At 36.7% G+C, this 26,093-nt stretch overlaps 1 protein-coding gene across 3 annotated transcripts in view; it reads left to right on the top strand.

Moving 5' to 3' along the window:
- Positions 1–26,093, top strand: part of LOC122811374 (proteasome subunit beta type-7-like) — a 271,817-nt gene that overhangs the window by 178,825 nt on the left and 66,899 nt on the right. For all 3 annotated transcript variants that reach the window (XM_044083180.1, XM_044083181.1, XM_044083182.1), the window contains exon 7: positions 2,970–3,121. In XM_044083180.1, the coding sequence (XP_043939115.1) occupies positions 2,970–3,121 (152 nt within the window). The remainder of the gene's footprint in view (positions 1–2,969; positions 3,122–26,093) is intronic.

Here is a 26,093-nt window from a genome sequence, read left to right as displayed (position 1 = left end):
TTGTACCAATAGATGAGAGTGTCACTTCACTAAGACTAAGACTGCACATTAATGAAAGAAAACCCCTGACTGTTGTTTGTGGATGTACTTTTAACAGCTAGTCAGAGTATTCTGCCATCTTGGAGACTTTGGGTACAGTGCACAACCAGGTACCATCCTCTGAATTAGTCCTAAACGGAGATTTTAATGCTCATGTGGGGGATAACAGTGATACTTAGAAGAACATGATTATAAATAACAGTATAAACTAAGCCTGAGTGATGAATTATTATTGGCAGTATATGATAACTATAGATTATACATAACTAGCATCATGTTCGAACACAAGGCTGCTCATTTGTGTTCCTAGCATCTCAGCAAGTCATCAGACCAGAGGCCATATATTCTGGACGGTCTGGTGAAGACAGTTGATGAGCTGTCAACTGATTATCACTTGGTGTGGAATTTGGTCAGATGGACAGGCAATGGCTAATCAAGACCCTAGAATCACAAATATGTACTGCAGGTGTTTTGCGAATGCCTAGTAGATGCTTCTGGGTAGGAAGAGTTAATTCCCACCACCATAATACCTTCGCCATTATCCCAAGGAAGGTCAGGAGTACAGTCTGAATGGATCTCATTTGAGACTCCAGTAGCTGAGATTGGGGCCAAAATGTGATCAGTGCTTATCATACCAGTAACCAAAAGACCTGTTGATGAACACTGATGGGAAGGGAGAGTAATAGTCAAGTTAAAGTAAGAAACCTTATTTATAGTGCTGGCTGTGGGTGGGGTGGGGTTTAGTATTCAGATTTTGCTTTTAGATACTAACAGACCAGGAAGGCAGCTGCTAAGTCAGCCACTAAAGCAAAGGCCCCTATATGGCAGGAGTCCAGAGAAGCCATAGAAAATGTCTTTCAGATGGTTTTAAGGAAGTACATTGAATTATATTGCTCTGCAGTTCTTCACTGTATGGCTATTATTATCTGGGGTAATCCTTTTTGATATATACATGTGTAATATACATATGTATATGTTTATGTATATATATATATATATATATATATATATATATATATATAAATGTATGTATGTATATATATATATATATATATATATATATATATATATATATATATATATATATATATATATAGTTTACCATCTAAATGTTGAAACACATCCGTGCAAGTGTTTGGAATGCCGAACCTAAATGTCGAATTTTTAAATAATTTTCTCCTCTAATGTAGAACATGGTAAAATTGGAGTTCAACAATCGCTGTTTCCAGGAGTTTTTGCAAAACACATTTGCTGTCCAGGAAATAGAACAGAAATAGATCTCTGGCATTGTAGATTTGGTAAAACAATTTCCGACATTACGTAACCTTGAAATCGGCTTTTAGCACAAGTGTCGGTCATAGAGATGCGCTTTAACATTTTGATGGTAAACCTATATGGCACAGTGGTACAACGGTAGCATTATCATCTCACAGCAAGAAGTTCTCCAGTTCGATTCTCGGCTGAGGTGCCTTCTGTGCAGAGTCTGCATGTCCTCCCTGCATTCATGTGGGTTTCCTCTGGGTACTCCGGTTTCCTTCCATGTTACAAAGACATGCGTCTGGAGCATTTCTCCCCAGGCCTCCGCTGAAAAATGGCTTTGTTCCAAGTCAGATTTTCCCAGTAAACAAATGTTTAAATAAAAATAAATGTGTGTGTGTGTGTGCGTGTGTGTATATATATATATATATATATATATATATATATATATATATATATATATATACACACACATATGAACACACACATGCACACATATGACTTTAATTTCTGTGGTTCTTCACTTGCTTTAGCTTTTCTTTTAATCTTTATGAATTCCTTATGAGAAATGACAGTATCACCTGTTGTAAGGCACAGACTAATTCCATTCTGGATCAGGATTCATCATGATGTACTAATAATATAAAACTCAGTTCTGTGCATATGCCCTCTTTTCCTGAACTTCTTGACTCTACTGTAAAACAATTTCACACCATACTGTACCCCATTGTGGTAAGTTCAGTATTAAGTATATTTATGATGGACATGTTTGCTACAAATATAACCTGAACAGTAATGCAAAAAAGTAGTTGTTCTGGATCTCAGTTTCACTATCTGTTAATCTCTATTGTATTAAAGTCTACAATCTAAACTATAATAAAGACAAGCTGGGCTGCATTCTCGGAGCACTTTGTAATTAGATAGGTCTTAACCTTGGCAACAAATATTCCAAGATCTGTGCTGGTGACTGGTGTGACAGCACAGGGTCTGGGACAGAGAATGGTTTGCTTCCAGAAGATAGTTTGGAATGAGTAACAAAAAGGAAATTATGGAAGAATGAATCCCATCAAAGGATTCTAGGTGGCATTCAGCAGAAAAAAGTGAAAAAAAAATAATAATAAAAAAGCATCATGTGTAAGCAAATGTAGAAGGAAGGCATTTCAAATGCAAACCAGTTGTATTAAATTGTAGACAAAGTAATGTTCACAGAGTGGATAAAGAACCAATATATCTTACTAAGTTAAAATTTTAGTTAGGAAAAGACTGATGATGGCTCAGAAGATACAAGAGTTTGGATATATTCAGCTGGGGAAACGAATATCCCAAATGACCAGTGCTGTTGTGGCAGAAACATTTTTGTTTTTTAGTTTGGAGCAGTCTTAATGCTGTGGTTCTCAAGCTAATAGGAGAAAGACAGTGTAAAACATAGGAGACTTAAGATATGGCTGCCCAGACTAATGTTACCTTTTTCTTTCACATTTGTGAATGTATTAATGACACAGGCCTTTCTACAGCTGATAGAGTGCAACTTCAAATGTCAAGACATGTTACTGTTACAATTTCCTGAATATGAGGGATTGCACACCTTTATATGTGTCTTAGATAGTCGGCATTTCATTAGGTCAAATGTTCTGTTGCTTACTTCTTTTTTTATTTTTAATTTTTATTTTAAGATGGAAGAAGCGAAGCAGTTGGTGAGAGGTGCCATCTTAGCTGGTATACTTGGTGACCTCGGCTCTGGCAGTAATGTGGACCTCTGCATCATCACCAAGGACAATGTGGAATTTATCCGGCCATTTGATGTTCCCACAAAACGTGGAGTCAGGTGAGAAAGAATACAGAAATTGCACAGCAGTTTAAGTACAAATATGAGTGAGGAAAAAATTATCAATTTGGAACAGGGAAAGATTCATTTGTTTGGATAGATGGGTGAAATGCACCAAATGTACCAGTTTTAGTTACATTTGACCATTTGATGTTCCTGCAAAACGTGGAGTCAGGTGAGAAAGAATACAGAAATTGCACAGTAGTTTAAGTACAAATATGAGTGAGGAAAAAATTATCAATTTGGAAGAGGGCTTTTGGAGATTCATTTGTTTGGATAGATGGGTGAAATGCACCAAATGTACCATTTTCAGTTACAACCTACTCACTTTTAAAAGTAAAATACTGTAGTTCAAATACAGCAAAGCCAATATTAGGAAATGTCTGAAGAAAATACTCATTTCTTTTCTAACTAAATGACAACTGAAGATGCCACTATGATTTCCATTGAGTATGGCCCTGCAGAAGTATAAACGTAGTACTCTGATGGCTGACGTATGTAAGAGTATCTATGCAGCTACATTTACCTCTCTGAATGAGTAATGAAAGCTGGGTAGTAAAGGCAGATAGAGTGGGTAGCTGAATAATAGATTGGCAGGAGTTTAATACTGAAGGAACCATGATGGGAAAGATGATGACCAATAACAGGAAAGAATGAGGACTGAGAAAATCTAAATGATTTTGCAGGTTGCCTATCACTGATCAGATAATACAGAGACTTCTAAAGGCTAAGATTGAACAATCTGTAGATCAAAATACTACTGAGATGGTGACTCAAAGTTCTTTTTTGTTTTATTTTTGCTCCCACGGCTAACTACCAGCTTGCTCCCTATGTCCTCTCCTCATTCACTGGGTCTACTGGACCTTCCTTAGCCTTCTTTAACCTTACACCAAACAAAGTCTGGGGCTAATAAGGAGATTGAGGAACTTACTGCAATATCATGTTGCTGTAGGGAGTGTTTTTTCAGCTATGCCTATCTATCTATTCTCTTTCCCCTCATACACATGCCCCTGATGTCCCTTGGCGTATGATGTAATGGGTTGGTGTATCATCCTGTTTATGAGACAACTCAGCCATTACTCCCACCTTCCTTAGACTTCACTCCCAGAAAGTCTCTGTAGCCTGAGTTGGCGATGATTAATATATTCCTTATATGTTTTTTATATTGTGTTTTTGCTTATCTACACACAGCTAAGCCACAACAAGAAACTAGTCTACTGCACTAGTATTACATGTACTACTTCTGAATGTGAAGTTCTGATCATTTATAAAATCAATTTCATTTATACATATAAAGAAAGTTCCCTGACTAGCAGTAGACAGCCCATGTGGTCAAAACTTGAGGAATACACTATTGCTGAGAGTTCTCTAAATCAACAGATTGACACACATTGTCTTTAACGACAAATAGTGCTCTGTAGGATGCTATGATCCTTTCTAAAGCCATGCTGATGACTAGTAGAGAGCATACCAGAAGCTTCTATGTGAGAATAAATGTGTGTGGCTGCAGTCTCTTCACTCTTAGGAGTCATAAGATCAGTCTAAAACAGTCTGTTGATGACTATGCTGCTGTTTTGGGATGGTTATAATGCTTGCAATTTTCTAGAAGTTGGGAAAATGCATCCATGAGGTAGAAATGCTAATGATACGTCTTAAGAGAGTGACAATGAATGTGCAGCATGCCAGAAGAAACTTGGAGCAAAGTCATATGACATCTGAATACACAACCATCTTATGTATAAATTAGGTAAAACACATTGATCCACCTTCATGCAGAGAAACCTTACCATCAAGCTAATCCTCTGCTGACCTTTCAATCTACCGTCCCTTAAGTGATCACCACCTGCTCTCAAGCACCATTATTTTAATTTCTGTCCATTTGTATATTTCATAACCCTCCACCTGTTGTCACCCTCACTGTATTTGTCCAACTAGTTCCGATATTACCATTATACCCTGCATGCCCATGTTCATAATGTATACTCCCTTATCATCATCATCATCATAAACCCCCTTTTACCCCATTTTCTACATGGTGTTGGGATGTTATGTTAACTGTCACTATCTCAATCGATTCAATGCCACTTTCCTACCTTCTTCAACAGGAATGCCTGACTGTCACAGGTCTTCCCTCACACAATCCATCCTTCTGCTTGCTGGATCCCCTCATTTCCTCTTACCTTCTTCTGGCTGGCTGGCTGTCTGTCCCAAATCTTCTTCACCAGATTGCCTTCTGCTTTCCTGCATGTTGCCCAAACCACCACAATCTATTCTCTTTGACATTCTCTGTAATTGAGGTTACTTGGACTTCTGCTCTGATGTCCTGATTTCTTCATCTGTTCCACAGTGTGTATACCACTACCCACCTCAGGCATTCCATCGCCATCACTTCTAGGTTTCTCAGCTGCTTTACTGCCCAGGTTTCTGTACCATATAGTGGTACTGGTCACAACTCTGTTTTCTACACCTTACTCTTCAGGTTTTTAGCATTTTTCTGTCACACATTACCCCCTGGTACTCTGTTTCAGTTAACTGCAGTCCATCTGATTCTAGCTTTTCTTTCTTCATTCAGACTTCCCCTTCATACTTGAAGAAGTTAACTTATTCCACTAAGTTTCCTTCTGCCTCAGTTTGTATTTCTTTTGATTTCTTATCTGTAGTCAGTTTCATCCTTTGTGCCTTCCATTTTACATTCCAGTCCCCTATTATTTGCTGACGTTCTTGTATAGCCCCTGCTTTATTTCTTTCTCTGCACTCAGGGTGGCCACGGTGGTGCAGCGGTTAGCGTTGCTGCTTCAAAGCAAGAGGTTCTCCGGTTCGATCCTCAGCTGGGGTGCCTTCTGTGTGGAGTCTGCATGTCATCCCTGTAGTCATGTGTGTTTCCTCCAGGTTGTCTGGTTTCCTCCCACATCCCAAAGACATGCTGTAGGTGGATTGGATACTCTAAATTGACCCTAGGCATGTGTGTGTGTGTGTGTGTGTGTGTGTGTGTGTGTGTGTGTGTGTGTGTGTGTGTGTGTGTGTGTGTGTATGTGTGTCTGTGTATGCCTTCTGTGGAACTCGACACCGTAAAAACTTCACTGACAATCATGAGCGGACAGGTGATCCACTGTGGTGACCCCTAATCGGGAAAGCTGAAAGAAGAAGATTTCTTTCTCTGCACTCACTGTAATATTCTTAGCCTGTCCTTTCATTATCTGAATCTCCACTCTTTCTTACCAACACTTGCAGTGATGGTGTTTGGAATACTTTTTTCAAATACTTCTCCCCATATTACACTATACTGGTGCTACACCAGTCTGACTTCTAGACACTCCCACTACATATGAGTTTTGTCTGTATTAACCTCCACATTTCTCCAACAGTTAGCTGTGGCTCTCCAATGCCATTTAGCTTTCCTAGCTGGGAATTCTGTATCATTTATGCAAAAGTCTCTAGTATCTATTCCCTACCAGTCTAATATAACTTAATACCTTTGCCATCTTAAATATAGCCTCCCAAAAAAAAAAACAATCCTCCCCTGAAATCCCTGTTCTTTTGACCAATATATTCCTTACTTATCTATAAACCGTGAGCATCACATTTCTTTAACCATCTAAACAGAAAACCTCTCTTGCCCTTCTTTAGCTTCTCACTTCCAGCCATCTCTCGGCATATCTGCTTTCATCCCTTCATCCCCTCTCTTTGTCCATCATGGCCCTACTTATTTTTTCTACCTTAGCACTCAGTCACCCATAGAACAGCTAGTCCTCTCCTGCAGTCCCATATAACTCACTCAGTTTCCACACTCATCTCTTATTTGCCTTCCTTACCTACCTCATATAACTGATCCTCCTATTTTCCCAAGTGTGAACTATCAGACCTAACTCTTCCACCCCCTGTCCATACACCTCTTATCTCAGATCAGACATGCTCCTCAGTTTCATTTTATACTCCCCATATTTTCTTTTTGATCCTTCTTCCCCTGACATCCAGTCTATGTCTCTATTTTATGTCCTGTCACTATGTTAATATCCATAATGCATCCTCTAATGTCAGATGTCTCCATCATTTTCCTTCCTCCATGCTCACATTCTTTCTGTGCTAAGCTCTCCCAGTCCTCCTTTCCAGATAAATCAATCAAACACACATACATTCATTTTTCTCTAGCAGCTTCTGCTGTGGCCTAATGTGTGTATGTTTACCAAGTACATCACGCATGGAAAAATGAATGTATGAGGCAAAGTCCATTCTTCCTCTTACTTTATACACATATCATACTTTATACACATATCAAACTCCCTCTGAACCCTCTCAATCTGAGCATATAAGTCCAGATAATATGCACAAAACTCCATCGGTTTCTCAGTTAGAGTCCTTGGAACTCCTGTTGTGATGTCTTAAAATAACTATTTCAAACCACTTCCTATACTCCTTAATTTTCCATGCTAACATCTTAATATCTATTTCTGCATTCACCTACCATCTTTCACCCCATCTAACCAACTTAATTTTGAATTTAGATTCCTGTCTAGGTTTTAATCTTGACACACCACTCTAGCCTCCTCCACCATCTCATACTGTTCTACCCAGGACCCTAGCCACTCCTGTATCATTTTTTATTTGCCCTCAAGTCTCCATTTCCTTATTTCCTTTTCCTTCTCCATTCTAGCACTCTGAGTCATGAACCTACCTCTCCATGAAGCTTTTTTTTCCATCCCACTATGTCAGGCCTATTATTTCCTTGTTTATGTCATTCATTTTCACTACCTCCATCACCATACCCTTCATCCAATGTATATGTTCACTATTCTTCCAGTGTCCCGGGTTCCATCTTCAAAATCTATACTTGTATCATGCCAATTTCTATGGCATCCTCTCCATAGCATCATCAGAAATAATCCTTTCCAAAAACTGTATCTTCAATATTTCCCTGAAACTATCCCTGCCCACCAACTGCCTATTCAGTCTACTTGACAGATAGCATTTTGTCTGATAAAAGTGAAAACCTCCACTCCTTGCTTCAACTCCACCTATCCATTCTCCAGGCCCAAACATTTCATTATCTTGACACTTCTTATGAATTTCTACTCCCTCCCAGTATCTAACACTACATTAAAATCATCTCTGATCATAATTCTATCATCCTCCTCTCTGAGACATTCAACGTATTTGATCCATTCTTTGAACACTACAGAGTCTTCTGTTTTTTGCCCATAAAAGTGACTAAGAATAATCCCCTACCTTCCCACTGAAATGGCCTACTACCCACCTTCCGTTACCATCAACTACCAAGTATTGTGCTTGCCAGTTTTCTTTCCCTTGAACCAATACTGCCATGCTTCTCCTCCTTTTGTTTCACACAACTCACTTTTAACCAAGTATCGTCCTTTAACTCTTTCTTCAGTTACTCTAAACTCTTGAATGAAGGCAATGAAGACCATATCAATGTCCTCTCTCTACAGTTTAGCTAATGCCCTTCTTTTTGTTTTTGATAAGACTATTTACCCTCCCTAAAGTTCTGTATCACAGTCCAACCCTCCCCTTCCATCTTGCATCCTTCTATGTCTCATGTGAAGTTAGGATTCAACAGCTCCTGGGTTGGTATAGAATCCCAGCCAATACTGCCTATCCCCATGCATCAAGAGATGCTAGTTAGAGCTGATTACCATTTCCATAATAAAGTTGATTATTTCCATAACAGAGTTGATTACCATTTCTGTAATAGAGTTGATTACCATTTCTGTAATAACCACATATTGTTCCTTCCCAAGCCACACTGGTCATCTGTATCCCTCTTTCGTCCTTCTACACTATGCTGCCCATGATTTTGCTACTTCAAATCCTTCCATAATCAAGAGTATATCATCCTCATAGAGTTACAAATTAAAATGAATGTAACATACACCAAATTTACAACTAGCCTACAATCCTATCATCTACATGAATCACAGCTCCAGTTAGTATATTAATACATGTGTATCAAATTGCCTGGTTTTCCAGAAAGACCCCCCAACAGTGAAGCATAATTCAACAACTTAACAGACATCACTGCACATGCCCATAAAAACTGTAAAATATAACTACCATTAAAAAAACATATTAGTGCCGATCTGTTATATGCACAACTCCTGGTTTGCATATCATATCTTAATATATAAAGCCTTAACATGTCTGCATTAACAACAACACATAAAAAAACAGTTACGAAGCCTAAGCTTATCTGTTGATGCATTAACAGAAAAGAATGAAACTGTCAGCAATGCAGTATAAACAAAACATAACACAACATTATATTGTAGATAATACCATAATCTTAATGCTTTATTTAGGTTGTAATGGCTCACTAAATTAATACATGCACAATGGTAACATGCACTGATGTGGAAGAATATCACAAAAGAAAGACTGCATACCTTGCTCTATTTAACTACAGCCAAGCATCCAAGTCCAGAAAGAAAAAAAAAATAGATAATCCCACACTCAGTGGAAAGAACATGCAATGAAAATCATAGCATTCTTCCTTATCAGATTAATGTCGCAAAATCAGTTAATCAGATCTGCAAAGGAATGTCTTACTATCTTCTTGGTTCACTTGATCAACCTGACATCTCCTACTTTAATGATATTTCACACTGAACTGCCCTCCTATAAAGCTCCACAGACTTGATTTGACAATGGCCCAAGCTGCAGTGCGAAACAAACATAGAAAGAGAAAACAAGTGCAGAGTTGCTTTGGGAATAACTACTGTTGTGTAATGAGATTTTGTCACAGTAGTGAGATGTTTCTTTATTCTTATTATGGCAAATCTGTGTGTAATCAGATATACATCTGGCTGAGGAAAGCTTAGGAATTTTCTAGCAAGCTTTCTTTTGGAAAAGGGAACAAATAACTGTCTTTGTGGTCAACATTTGTCCTCTCAACTTAAAGCCTTAACTGGTTGTGCATATTCATACAATGGAGGAAATACTCTCCCTGGTTAGAATATTATGAGAGAAAAATCAGGTAGATGAATAGACTAGTTAAGGCTAGTCTCTGTAGTGACTTTAGGCATTTAAGAGGGACTGGTTCAGAGTGCAACCCTGTTTTTATGTAAAATGCGTGTAGTTGGTGTTTCGGCTGTGAGCGCTGCCTGAGTGACATTTGGGGAGTGCAACCCTGTTTTTATGTAAAATGCGTGTAGTTGGTGTTTTGGCTGTGAGCGCTGCCTGAGTGACATTTGGGGCTGATTCCTTTGCTGCCTGGAAAAGGTTATTTAAGGTGGCTGAAATTAACAACCACAACCATGAGGGTCTTGGCCTTCCCCATGACTTTAAAGAGCTTCTTAACTTGTGGACCTCAGATACACAGGCCTAGCACATGTAAGCCCATAAAGACCAATGTAGTGCACTATAAGGTACAGGAAATCTGTTTGTCAGGCTGGAAAATTTTTACTTGCTAAACATTCCTCTAATACCGTGTAGCATTACTCCTGCTGTGAAAGAGGATAGGTCTCCTCTTTATTAGATGTTTATTTGTTTAAGTTAAGCAAAACTGCTAATTTTCCACTTACAGTAATACATTTTCTTGAAACAGCAAGAAGAGTCCATAACACGAGATTTGAGATCAACAAGCAAAATCCAGTGTTGGTACATTGAAAAATATTTCAAAACCATGCTACATACAAGGTGTCAGAATATTTTATCTTGAAGCATACATGATGGGAAACATAATTGTATTGATATTTGACCTCTGTCAATAAGTATTTGTTAGACCTATAAGGTGATAACTTCATTGTTTAAAGGCTCAAGCCACACCCTCTGGGAGTTAAAGGTATACACTCAAAAGAGCTGTACTGGAGGGAAATATCTTTAAATGCTTTATCTTTTCATTTAATTAGGCTAAATATTATAGCAATAACAAAATAGAATATATACCGCCATGTCTACTTTCCTGAGTAACCCATGATAAATATTTTATAGTTTTCAAATGACTGGAACTATCTAAAATATATCTTATGCCAAACATATATTTAAACTGCAATTTCTTATTTCCAAACATTAGAAATTACCACTTCTTTAATAACATTTCCTTATTTGCACAATGATTTTTCTTTGAACCTTCAGCTCAGAACTGTAACAATATCATCATTGTTTACAGAAACATATATTTCTGTTAGTGAAACTATATTTAGTAAATAGGACACTTGAGTCTGTTTATTCTGGTGGTATGCTTGGCATTGCCGATACCAGTTACCAATACATCTAGAAAAAAAAAACCTTGCACTGTCAGTGTTCATAAGCTCTAATTTCAACCTTTACTTATGGCATATATCACATTGGCTTCCCCTATGGACACACAGGAGAACTATTTCACTTACTTGCAATAAGCCTAAGATCCAGTTATTAAAATGTTACTTTACCATTTATTCCAAAACTGTCTTTACTGAGAAAATAAGAACCACCCAAGCATAACCAAAATAGCCACAGCCTGCAGTAAATAGTAATATGCATTGCACTGCCATGGTCACTGCTGGAGCCATACCATTTGAAGTATAGGAAGCATGTAGTCAACAAATATCACTTTGTGATGCTAACATATAATATTCACATTATTTATGATAAATTCCTTTCAGCATGAAACCAGATATTACAGTAGCTTTTTGTCAACTCAATGACTTAGAGGGATGAAGCATTGACTGTAGTCTAAGGGACACAAGTTCAATTAGTGACTTGGGCACATGAACACATGACAGGCTGACAGTTAGTTTGCCCATCCTTTGGATGATTACATCCTGGCTAAAGTCCCTAAGCCCAAATGAAGGCCAGATCTTCAGAAGATCACTAGGCTGGGACATATGGGTAGACTGAGGAGGCATGGCAGCCCCAGGGCCCTGGATAGCCATGTCCTCATAGGAATGGCCTTATGATTTGCTGAGGCTACAGTTATAAGCTTATAAGTGAAAGAGATATGATTTAGAAAAGCTCTGCCACCAGCATATATGAAACTGCTCACAACTAGCTCCCTCTCTGCTCTTCTTTCGACCACCAATGATCACCTCAGCTGGGTATGATATTAGTGTGACCTGGACTTCCCCATCCTCTTCTCTTCTACCAGAGAGCATCAGAAGAAATCAATGAAGCCATGGGAGAACAGCGAAGTAACTGATAATCACCTGATGTAAGCAATCCAACATAATTCAAAATATTATAATGTCTTGATCCTAATTAGTATACATCACCTAATTATATTTATTTCACACTGTTCCCCCTTGCTACATCTTTTTGCAGTTATTTTGCAGTGGGTTGTTGTGTTTGAGAATTACAGTAAACTCACCCACATATCGATATTTTGGAAAGTAAAATTATTTTATTATACATTACACATACTTCTTTATTTATTATACCACAAAAAATAGCGACAGCAGGATGCACGGCACTCATAAAAACATCCAGCAAAGCGAATATTTCAGCCTTTTTAATATAATATAAAACCTATAAATCGGTAAGCGCTTTCACCAAACAAACATTGGCTTCATCAGACCCTAATACCAACAAAATACAAGGACGAACATCACTAAATAATAAAAAAATCAATTAAAACCAGTTTAGACTCACGAATAGTATTCCCCCGTCCCATAGCAATCCACATTTAGAAAATAAATACGTCTTAATGAAGTCATCATATCTTAAAATAGACAAATCTAAATACATACAATAATATATGATGTACATTAAAAAAGGAGAAAATATATATCTAAAAACCTGTGCAATCAAAATCCATAAACCAACCGGCAAAAAGGCCTTACTCTGGTAGACCCCTCTTATCGAGTATTGGCCTAATGGACACCACACTATTCAAAACGGATCCTTTATCTGCTCTCAGTTTAAGGATCCATCTGTAAGGATCCTTGCTTTTCTTTATTTATTAATTAAATTGTTTATGGAAGATATTTGATTATAATTAATATTTGTTCAAATGTCATGCTATTACTCATTTTTTCAGAATAGTCTAACTGAGAATTATAATAAATATTATAATATAATAATTAACTGTTTCATTACTTATTAACCCTTGGTCGTGGAGTCATTAACTTTTAGATTTGAGATTTATTTAATAGCTATAATAAAAATCATTATCTGAGATGTCTTAATATTTGAAATAATTAATAATAAGTCATCTTCAAGTAATGAACTCTTCAATTCCAAATCATTAATCAAGTAATCATTTATATTATCTTCAGTTTTAATCTCATTAGATAATGCCTTAATGCAAGGAGAAATATTACTGGAATAAAAAACACACTTATTTAACATCTTTATTAATTATTATCTACAGCAGATAAAAAATAAATTATTTTGAAACACATTTATAAACATAAAATGATAAAACACACAAACAAACTATAAAACTAGAAAAACAAGAACCAAATGCAGTCTGGATGAATGAAGAGGCGGACACAATTCCTTAGTGCTTTCGTCCAAATTTAATCTCTTGAACTTCTTCAGAAAATGTTAACCTCCCAAAAGCACACCCCTTAAATACAATTAAATCAAATCACATGACAGATGATATCTTTCATCCTCGAATCATTTTAAAGGCATAAAAACATACCATAAAAAGTGTATGTGTATGAATGAATATAAATATAAAACAGTGAAGAAAAATGATGTACAGACGTATGACTACAAGTGTCATAATAAATACATTTCAACAAAATTTGTCATAAAATATTTTTCAAAAAAATGAACGATCTAAGTGCTAAAAAACACTTGATGTTAATACTCTCATTCAGACCTGGAGCTCTATCCACTACTAGGCTAATTTGCCACAAAGACTCTTTACATTCTAATGTCAGCTTATAGTTCTCTGTAAACTCCTTCTGGGGAACAAAGTCTATCATTGAAAAAGTACATTTTTTGAAACTCATACACTGACTAGCATGTTTGGCTAAAACATTAGTGAAGTCTTTCTTCCTTAATGCTAATATTAATAGTGTTCATAGATCCCATGTTTTAAACTCCTGATGGTTTTTCTGATATAAAAACAAAAAGGAGTTGCATGTGGTCACATACACAATGTTAGAACTCTCACAGTTGAAATGATTTTTTCCCAAATAGTTTTGTTCATGTGTCTAAAATGTATGAATGAGGTATTACTAATGTACCTACACTGTTTACAATTCATACAAGAAAATGTCCCTTTGACACTATTATCATTAACTAATGAAGTGTTGTTATCTAATGGATATTCTAGAATAGTCCTAACATTCCTAATTTTCTTGTAGGTGAATCTAGGCTATACACCAATGATTTGTATTAGTTCTCTGCTGCCCATCAAAACTTTCTCGTTGTCCTCAATAATATGTTTAATGGCACCCATCTCATTCACAATAGGTATAGGAAATGAAATTGTGAAAGAAATATCATCTTTACCTCTACTTTTACAATTCAGTTCCACAGTCACCTTAACTACTGGTTTTGCAACCGACCTTCTTAGAGCAGTGGCCTCATTTTGTATACCCATAAGCCAAGCTTGACTATACCCCCTTAATTCAAAAAAATGTTTCAGGGTCACCATCTCCTGAAAGAAATCTTGGCCATCTGATGTTAATCTACTAAGTCGAATAAATTGACCTTTGCTTACCCCTTTCTTCATATGTCTAGGGTGCAAGCTGTCCCTATGTAGATATTGATTGACAAATACATCTTTCCTATAGATGTTACTAATAAAAGTGTTAGTGGATACATCAAAGGCCAAATGTATGTCTAAAAAGTTAATGTTTTTTCCATAGCTTCCCAAACTAAATTTTAAAAAATCAGTAGTCTTATTTAAATCATTAACAAAGGACTCAAAAACATTTATAAACATATTTATATATATATATTAACCAGAAAACGTAAGCACTAAAAACAAGCTAAATATGTTTTTCTAATTAACAGATTTCAAGCTGAGAATATTTAAAGAGATGTTATTTTTTATGGAATGATCTGTAATAGTCACAATTGTCTAAATATTATTTTGAGTTTGTCTCCTCTGGATAATTACATTTTATTAAAATGAAATCATTTCTTAAGAAGGGATTTGATATATTTGATAATAAAATCACATTAATTTTACCCCGATGAAATAGATAAAAATTATATATAATCTAGGAAATCATTATTTGGTTAAAGCAGCCTTGTTAATCTGTACTTCCATGAATTATTAGCATTGTATGTTAATAAAACTCATGTATTTTAACCATATACTAAAATAAATCTACTGTAAGAGATTTATGCATCTCAAGAAGCAATCCATTAAGATTAACAGCTTTGTTCTTTTTTATAATTTTAATGATTTTATTAGGAAAAATTATTTAACATTGAATTATTCCTTTATTAGCCAACTGTAGAGAATATTTTAAAATTTTTCTTCCTTTAAAACGTCTTTTATATCATTTTCTATGAAATAAGCTAAATTATTTTGTTTGAATCAACACAAATTTGCTCAAATTATATTTAAATTATTTTACAATTTCTATAACGCATGCTTTTTATCCATCTGTTTATTATACTTTCATTTTGGTTGTGCACAAATGTATTTTTGCATCTTCTTGTACATATAAAGAATTATATTTTTAGAACTTGATTTTTTCCAAATCAATATTTTACTTATTTTATTTCTTTAATGATAAATAATACACTCAGCGGAGTAAATGCCTCACACCAATAAAAAGATAAAAGTAATACACAGATAAACAGCTTTTGGTGTGTGCGACCATGCATCAAACTGGAAAATAAGAATAAACAATGCTTGTTCTTCTTCTGTAAAAAACAATTTAATAGGGTGCACAGGTAAGCGCTTTCACAATAGCTTCATCAGACCAAACGGCACACATTTACAAAAACGCCTATATATACTTAAGGTAATCATGATGTAATTGAATTGTTAACACTATGTTAACCTTGAACATTATACAATTCATCGGAAAGCACTTATATTCTTAATACTTAAATATAAATAAAATATAAATAAAATGCTGTTTTTACGGAAGAAGAACAAGCATTGTTTATTCTTATTTTCCAATTTGATGCATGGTCGCACACACCAAAAGCTGTTTATCTGTGTATTATTTTATTTCTTTGTTTGTTTTTATAACTGGAGTACAGCACTGATTCTCATGGACCTTTTTAAGATTCAGACAGGGTTTCTCTCTGGTTAAGTGAGTTCCAGGCAGTCACATAGAAAAATGAAAGCTGGGGGAATCAAATCCTGGACAGCTGGAAGCAGCTCATTAATGGCTCATACTGTCATTCCTCTGATCCAACTGCCAGACAGATATGACTTAATGATTCAGCAATTCTTCACATTTATTTTGCAAAGGCTTAATATAAGCTGCATACATATTCGTATCCATTTAAATTTAAAAAGATAAAATATTCGATAAGCTTTCTTGCAAAGTATTGTTTCCTTATCCCAATGTTGTATTTAAATGTTTTATTAGCAAATTCAAAACCGTGACAATAAAACATGAACTATTTACTATATAAATGCAGCATGTCATTGATAATATCTTAACATTATTATCAATATCTAATGATACAGAAATGAAGAATCACAAGTAATCATTTTAGTTCCATTATCCCAATAGATTTGAGACTACAGTTCAGGAATTAACAAATGAAGACTATGAAGATAATTTCATTTTCATAATGGCAATTTCCTTGTGGATAACTTCTTTGAGAAGTGAAAACATTTTTTGAAGTGTAGAGCTCTATTATTCAGTTTGTGGCAACAATTTTTTTGCAAATTCGACTCAGTTTTGAAACACTCTCAAATGTATCATTAAATAACCGTTAATCAACATTTCTTCTATTGAGCAAATATTCTTATGTGTCTGTTTTAATCCATATTAATTTTGCCTTGGAATCAGAAGAATTTTTATATGTGGTTATCTATGTTAAGATGAGATAAAATTAAAATGCAAATTATGATAGAAATATAGATTCTACCTCTAATTAATTGATTCTCAGAATAAACATTTTCTTTCATTTGAAGAAAGACTTTAGATAATAAAAATGGTCATCCTGCCTAAAGTTTTATACTTTTTACAAACTTCTTTATATCAAGATAGGCATTATGATAGTTAATAAAATGATACTAAAATGTTTGTGGTTTCCAAAAAAGCCACATGCTGCTTATCTTTATCACAATGGACACTGGAAAGGGGTTATAAAACTACAAGATCTTGAAATATATGCCAAAACATCCTTAATCAAACTAATCATTAACTAGCTTGATATTGATTATTCAGCTAATTGAAAAATATTACACACCAAACTATTTAATGATAAAAAGCTGAACTTCTCAAATTCATAACATTATCTAACAAACAATAGTTTGTGGTTAATTTTCTGCAACTATTTTCAGTATAGTATAGTATATCCTCTTCTTCTCAATCCAAATATGCTATCTATAGTCAAAATGAAATAAAATTCTGGATTAATTTATTAACCCTATTCTTCTCTACTAAAGGCTTATTAGAAAGAATGTATCCTCAAAAAAATTCTCCAGGGAAAAGATATAAATTTCTGTGGACAGTTTAATTGCTTTAATAACTGTTCTTATATGGTATTAGAAACTACACCCAAAGACACTTTAGTAATAATATATCAGAATAATAAAGTACCTAATTACCTTTTTGTTATATACAGGCATTATAGTCTTACCTCAAACATTTCTGACTTATATAAGATATTTATACATTTTAACATCTCCCTTAAAGATAAGTTTTGGAATTTTGTTGTTAAGAAAGATAGCTCTGCCATTACAAAAACAAATAAATCACTTATTCCTCAATCAACTAATGGTACTTTTGTTGTCTATTTTGATAGCTTTTTTTCATGGAGGTATTTGCATAGATCTCTTTGTATTCCTATCAAATTGGATACATTTTCAAAACATTCAAGCAAAAGTGTTAGAGAAGCAATCAAACTAGTATAGCTAATTGGCCATATATTATATTTGATGCACACTCTTAAAAGATTATTGAGATAAAATGAATTATTCTCTAAAATATTTATGGTCTGATAAATTCATTGTGAATAAATATATGGTTTTGTATAACTTTCTGACAGGTCTTGCTCTAAAGAAAGAAGATTATTATCTAATTTGAATCATATCATAAATATTTAATCTTAAAATTATCATTCAACATTAAATCTCTTCCAGTTATTATTAGAATTCCATCTTATATAATTAATTTAGAAGATTTCATGAAATGGTTTAACAGTGAAGTAGAGTTTTACATGAAAGCACATTATAGTGACAATATCAGTAAAATAATGTCAGATGCTTTTAATGCCTATATATTTGGAAAATCAATAGTGTGGAATGAAAAAAGAAGATAGAAGAATGAGATATGGAATTCCTAAATGCAAATCTTAAATTTTAAAAAGGTTGATAAATTCAAATTAGACTTGATTACAGCAAAATATGAAGAGATCCATCAAAAAGCTTTGCTTTCACCTGAGAAACTCAAAATAGCATTTGATTTAATGTCATCCAAAGGCATGCACAATTTAATTAAAAGATCTAAAATATTAGTTAATTCTAACCTTAGCAGGGCAATTAGATCACTTAAAATGGCAAAACAATGACTGGTATTCAGGGTATACAAAGCCAGTTTAAATAACATTAATACAAATCTGTTTCAGTAGATTATGTTAAGAACCTAATAAATAAATTACATATTCCTTCATCTTCAGAAAATGCCAATAATATTCTTATCCTAATTTTATTAGTCTATGCAATGTAGATACCTTATCAAAATAATAGCATTTTAATGATTCCTAACAGTTAATTATACTACAGTCCTTAAAAGTATGAAACACCTCATTAACAAGGACATTGGCAACCTCCAAATAGTCATAGGTTCATAGGTGTGTGAATAATTAATTTTCAAGGTGCTGCTTACTGTGATGGGTCCAAAGTATTCTTAAGACACTAAGGTCTTGCTGGCTGGATTCTGCTGAAATCAAAGTCTAACTATCACAGTCTGTTGCCCACAGAAACTTGCAGAATATACACTGATGCTGCACCTAACTGTCACTTATATACTGATGCAGTAATTAATAAACAAACCACATGTACTACTGTTGCAGCTTTAGTACACTGTACCACTTTTTACTTCTTGTTCAGTACAAATGATAATTTTTCTGTACAAAATACTTCTAACAATTTAATTTGCTATAGTCTCTTTATAGTGGTTTTACATCCTTTTTTTCTCTGTAGTATTCTATTTTGGTCTTTGTATGAAAACATCTGTTTGCTGGTGTTTGCAGAAAAATATGTTTTCATCCTGTAGAGAAACAATGCTGGTATTGTCTTTATCCATTCAAACTTCCTTGATTAACAGTGCCATATGATAGAAACATGTACAGATAGTTTTCTGTTGTCCATTCTTTACAGAAGCTGCATACATCCTGTTTTTTTACATTTTTGCTAAGTCTGTAAGAGGCCAGCTTTCTTCCTGACAGTGTGAAATGCATACTGATTATGTAGGAAAAAATATCCATTAAGCAAATTCCTTATTTATTTATTTATTTATTTATTTATTTTACATTTGTTGACCGGGCTAGTCTATGTGGATATATGTCCATTTTCAGTAGAATCCCAGGGAGACAAGCTCTGCATAAGCAAATATTAGCAACTTCAGGTACAGATAAGTAAAATTGTCACAAATTTAGGTACATTACTATTTTAAGTTGAAGAATACAAACGTTATATAGACAAATATTACTATTAAAGTAGCAGATAATAAGAAAGAAATTAAACAACAAACAATTTTAAAGTGGCACACAAGAAGAAAGAGAAATGAAAAGCACACTAAGAAATATAGCAGCTCCAGGTACATTGTTTAGCAGTGAATCATTCCATTTATCCTATAGTAGCATAGCAACGTTAAGGTAGCATGTAATAAGAAATATAAAGGATGTCTATATAGATATTTATATGTGATAACAAGTTAATGTTGCAAGCTGCAAACTATGCAAGTACATAATTAGAAGAGGATCAGATGTAAGAGAAAGTTGTAAAGACTAAGTTAGTATAGGTGGGTCTACTCTCTGAGGCATAGAGAGAGTTGGAATAAAATTGCAAATGGTTATGTAGGTAGGGTTCAGAGAAAGTGGTGATAAGATTAGTCTGGGTTACTACATGGGCATAACCAGTGGTTACTAAGGTATTCTCTGAGTTGTTTTTTGAACAGTTTCACTGAGGAGAGAGATGAGAGTTCCTTGGGAAGCAGGTTCCAGGATTTGCCAACAATGTTGGCGAACAGAGAATCACCGGCCTTATTATTGGATTTGACTGTAGATACTAGTACTTTATTGGCTGAGTGAAGGGTTATCAAATTACTGTAGGGGGTTAGAAGACTAGTAAGTATAGGAGTATTTTTAGGAAGCTAGAGGATCTTATGGGCAATAATAAGTTGTTGAATCTGAAGTTGATTATGAAGTTCTAACCATCCTAGTTGCTTTAGGTTTTGACAGTGGTGAGTTCTAAATGAGGAACCAGTAGCAAATCTGGCAATATTGTTGAAGGAGGTAGCTAGTTTGTTAAGGTTGTTTTTTGATAGGTTGGTATAGATGAGAGAGGCATAGAGGAGGGTGGAAATTAGATGGGTGTGGGCAATAGTTGTTCTAGCTGCTGTAGTAAGGAAGGGTTAATCCTATAGAGGGAGCCTAATTTTCTGTTTACTGTTTTTATTGTTGTGTTAATATGTGTGTCAAAGCTAAGATTATGGTCTATTGTTACCCCTAAGAGCTTGGTAGTTGGGTCAGGAGATATAACAATGCCATCATTGGATATAACTGTGAAGTCAATTGGGGGGGACCTTTGTGTGGGAGTGAAGAGTAGTAGTTTTGTCTTTTTAGGATTCAGGAGGAGGCTATGCTGTAAGAACCAGCTTTCTACTGTGTTAAGCACTGTTTGGGTAATGGCATGGAGTTGAGGTGTAGAGGTAGCCAAGCATATTAGTGTGGAGTCATCAGCATATTGGATACATGTAGCTTGAGGAATGATTAGATTAAGATCATTGATGAAAATTGAGAAAAGGAGAGGGCCCATGATTGAACCTTGAGGGACTCCTAGGGTAATAGGAAGGTGAGAGGATAGATTATTTTCCCAAAGCACAGCCTGTTGCCTATTTTCAAGGTAGGATTTAAACCATTGTAAAGCCTATGTATCTAGTGAGAGAGACTTAAGTATATTCAAAAGAAGTTGATGGTTGACCATATCAAAGGCTTTTGATAGGTCAATAAGAGGTGCTGAGGATAGAATATTGTTGTTTCAGTTACTGTTAATACAGTCAGGAAAGGATAAGAGGGCTGTGGTGGTACTATGGTGAGGCCTAAAATCGTGCTGACAGTTAGCTAGTAAGTTATTTGCAGTAGGTCGTCTAGTAGTTGACAGTGGATACATTTTTCCATAATTTTAGCTAAAGGAGAGAGTAGAGCTATTGGGCGGTAGTTTGAGAGTTCAGTTGAGTTGCCCCCTTTGTGCAGTGGGATAATTTGGGAGACTTTCCAGATAAATGGGATCATTCCTTCAGTAATGGTTCTATTTATAAGGATGGAAATAGGAAAGGCTACTACTGCTGCAGCTATCTGTAGATATTCTGCTGGTAGAAGGTCAGCTGAGGAGGTGCAATGTTTTAGTTTATGAAGAAGAGTGCAGACGAGGGATGTTGGGACTGGTTGTAAATTAAATGAAGTGGTTAAAGTAGTCAAGTAGGATGACAAACTTGTACTAACAGGAGGTAGTGAATTGGCAAGAGTTTAGACTGCATCAGTAAAGAAGGTATTAAAGGCATTAGCAAAATGCTTAGGAGTTTCATAGGTGGATGCTGTTGGGGTGGGAGGTTTTGATTGACCTGGGTGGAGGAGTCTGTTTATGCCTGCCCAGAACTTTTCCAAGTTCTTATTTTCCAAGCCACAGTCATTTAGTATGGATGCTAATCACATATTGCTAAACTCTATTTCTACATTTAAGCAGGCTTTATTTTATACCTTATTTATTTTGCATATTTGTAACAGAATTACTTTCAACCTTAATACCTTGTTGAGCATACTCTTACAGTGTGTACTAGGCTAATAGCCCTGGGGTCTGTACAAGCCTAGCCACAGGATTACCCTGGCATTGTGCCACCCGACCTTAGTTCCCAGTGCCTCTGTTGAGAAGAGCCACTGGTGTTATCCCTGGGGTGAATTTTCTGTTTCCCATCCACTCATCAAGATTTCTCTTGAAGAGGATCAGTGAGGCGCTCTGCTTGACATGTATGGGAAGTCTGTTCCATAGCATGGGCAGTCTCTGCGTTATGAATCTGTCCCTCCAGCATATTCTGTTAATTGTGTTAATGAGGTTGAGGTCTCTAGAGTGTGTGGTGTGGAGGGATTGGAATTTCTTTAGATGTAACATTTCTTTAAAGAGCTGGGTCAGACATGGCTTTGTAAGTCAAGCAGAGATCGCCTCTAAGTAGGCGATATGAGACTGAGAATAGTTGGAGTTTTTTTAGTCTGTCCATATAGGACAAGTGTTTAAGGCCTAGGATCCTCTTTATGAGGTACTTATGCAGTCTCTCCAGTTGTTGCAGGTGTCTAGTGAGGTACATGCCAGATGGGGCATTGTACTCAATGATTGCTCTAATGAGGAAAGAGTAGTGGGAGACAATGACCTCTTTCTTCCTGGATGCAAAACCCTTACTAATGAGATGTGCCACATAGGACTTTCTGACCACAGTAGCAATGTGGTGATCAAAAGAGAGGTTCCTGTCAACCTGTGTTCCCAGATCTCTTATAACATCTTCGGTGTTCAGTGGACTACCATTAATGTGGTAATTCATGGGAACCGGGTGTTTCCCAAAGGGGATGATGACATATTTTTGGCATTCAGCTTAAGGCCATGGTTCTGACACCAGTCATTGGTCACAGTGAGGCCATTCTGTTGGATGTCAACATCAGTTGGGGAGTTAATAATAGCTCCCAACTTGCAATCGTCTGTGAACTTTGTCAGCCAGAGTCACTTCGTGTTTGCTTGGACTTCAGAGAAGTAGATACCAACAGAAGAGGACCCAGGACTGAACCCTGTGGGACTCCACTTGAGACTAATCAGCAGTCTGACTTGGAGTCAGCTACTTTCACACTGTGGGTTCTATCTGTGAGCCAGTTTGCAACTCATCTAGTGATATAGGGGTTGATGCTAAGCTTAGTGAGTTTTTCTATGATTCCTGAGTGGGGAATGGTATCGAAAGCCTTGGCCAGATCAAGGTAGGCTGTATGAACCACCTTGCCTTCATCCACAGCTCTGGTGACTGACTCAAAGAAGTCAACCAAGTTGAGCAGGCAATATCTACCTTTCACAAAACCAAACCTTGTGGGATCCAGAGTTTGGAGATTCCCTATAGCCTTGTTTATTAGGTCCATGATGATACGTTCCATAGCTTTGCATATCAGACTCGTCAAGCTAATGGGCCAATAGTTCCCAGGATCAGTAGTCACTCCTCCTTTGTGGAAAGGGATAACTGTAGCAGTGCGCCATTCAGCAGGGACAAAGCCAGATGTGAGGCTGTGATTGAACAGAGCATACAGGTGAGGTGCCAGTTCACTCTGTAGTTCATGTAGAACACAACCAGGGATATTGCCAGATCCCATAGAAGCTGTATTCTTGGCCTTTGACAGTGTTGTTTTAACCTGTGCAGCAATAATACTGTGTGCCTGGCAATCTACTGGTATTGTGATTGGTCCTTTCAGGGGGAGAGGGGGTAAAGTTGGCACTGAATCTGTCGGCCAATATACTGGCAATATCTGTTGGCTCGGTATAGAAGGTACCATTGTGAAGTAGCTCAGAGCAAATTTGGGTAGTGCCATGGAGATTCTTTACATAACTATAGAAGGCCTTGTGGTTGTCTTTACTATCTGCTGCAATTCTGTTTTCATACCTAGCTTTAGAGGATTTGATAAGAAATCTCACCTTTTTGTTGAGGCAGATAAGGGAGTTTTTCCAGTCTTGGGACTTCACCTTATTCCACATCAGTTTCCTCCTTCTGTTGTAGAATTTGTTTATGGCAGGGGACCACCAGATTGGCTTCTGTTTTTTGGGGGAGAGTGTCTTGGTTCTATTGGGTATGGTGAGATCCATGCATTTGTGTACGTGTTCATACAGTGCATTGGTGTATGAATCTGCAGTCCTGCAACTATTCTCCATTTGCATGGGTGCCGTGAAGTTAGCCACCTCTGTTTTTAGGATCCCAAAGTTAGCTTTGGAGAAGTTTTTCATGGTGATTACCTTTGCTGGGGGGGTGGGAAGTATGTGGACTTCCAAGGTGATTAGTTTGTGGTAGGATCTAACCAGGGAGGAGGTGACTATTGGTGTAGAGCAACGGTCGCCCATGTTAGTAATGATCAGGTCAAGGAAGTGTCAGGTTGGACCCTAATATTCTGCAGGGTGATTAGGAACATGGAGTGCAAGTCTTGGGACATGGTTGGGGACCTATAGCAGGCTGTGACCTGAATCGCTGTCTTGCCCAATGTCAGCTGCACCTGAAGTATCTCTGATGTTGGGCTACCAGTCTGGAGGAGTGCACATCCTTTATGAATATGGAGACACCACCACCTTTGGAGCTTCGGTCTAAGTTCTGAGGCCGGAAGGTGTGGAATGAGTTATAGCCCAGTAGTGCATGGGTGGTTTCTGCTGCCTTGACCTGGTCTCTGTTACAGCACAAATGCCGATGTTCTCCATTTTAAGGATTGCCTCAAGTGAGTGCATTTTGAGATTTAGACTTCTAGTGTTGAGCAACATGATCCTCAGGTTGCATTTTTTTGTAGCTGTTATGGTGGTAATTTGGTCTTTGGAACATCACCTAAAAAAGGCACTATAGAGGTGGCAAGAGCCTTGGCCAGTATCCGGAAGCCCTGGGGTGACAGATGCAGGCCATCCCTGGCAAAGCATCGAGGTCTGTCAATCATGTCATCCCAGGCAGACAGATACTGGATCCCCCTAGAATGACACCAGAAACTTAGGCAATTATTGAAATCAGTCATTTTCTGCTTGTACTGTGGTATCATTCTGGGTGATGGTAGGATGCTGCTCAGGGATAGGGTCATACCCACCTGGGCTACATAATCCAAGACCTCCTCCATGTCTCTTTTCATGTAGTCCAGGGAGGTACATCTCAGGTCATTCACACCCACATGTATAATGACAGTCATATTTGTACCTGTTGTTGAGTGACCTGAGTGCATGCATTGTGTCAGATCCTGGCATCTGACAGGCAGCTGACTGTTACTTTCTCCTTATTCAATCTAGTGAGTGGGACATCCGTGTGCCTCACTATCGAGTCACTTATGACTAGTGTGTTGGGCATGCTGTTTTGCCTTAGGGGCTTTGGTTGAGTGGCACACTGTTTAGGAGAGTTATGTGTCTCATGATTAGTGTTGTGTTGTGGTGGTCGAGTGCGTTTCTGCCTTGGATGCTCTGCTGCTTGGGTAGATTTTTATTGAAAGCCTCCACGAAGGTGGGTGTGTGGTTTGTGTTTTTATGTGAAGGCAGTGCTGGTGTGTGTTCCAGAGGGCTATGTGTTCCATGTGGCATGGTGCAAGTGTTGACCTTCTCCTCTTGACCAGCTATTCTGATCTTGACTGGAGAATGCGTGGCTTCCAATTTGGATATATAAGTGCATCTGTCGCAAGTCTGAGTGTTGGAAGGTAAGAGGAGAGGGTTGTCAGTGTACATGAGGCAGTTGCTACATTGCCTCAGGATGCCCAAGTTCACCAGGTTAATAGGAGAAAGCACAGGTAACTGACCTTTAGACATGCCTGGTGGGGAGGGCATTGATAATAAGTACTAGATCTTTTTCCTTGTAGAATGTTTAGTGCTGGTAGCACTTGTGTGCTACAATAATTGCTACAAGATGTCCAGTAAAGTGCTAAACTAATAAGCTAGTATAAGTGTAGGAGAGGAGAGAACTAGTAG

Source organism: Protopterus annectens, chromosome 9.part0 (assembly GCF_019279795.1).
Source record: "Protopterus annectens isolate FY-2018-M chromosome 9.part0, PAN1.0, whole genome shotgun sequence".
Classification (NCBI taxonomy): Eukaryota; Metazoa; Chordata; order Ceratodontiformes; family Protopteridae; genus Protopterus; species Protopterus annectens.
The sequence above is the reverse complement of the archived record's forward strand: the minus strand, read 5'-3'. Positions and strand labels throughout refer to the sequence as shown.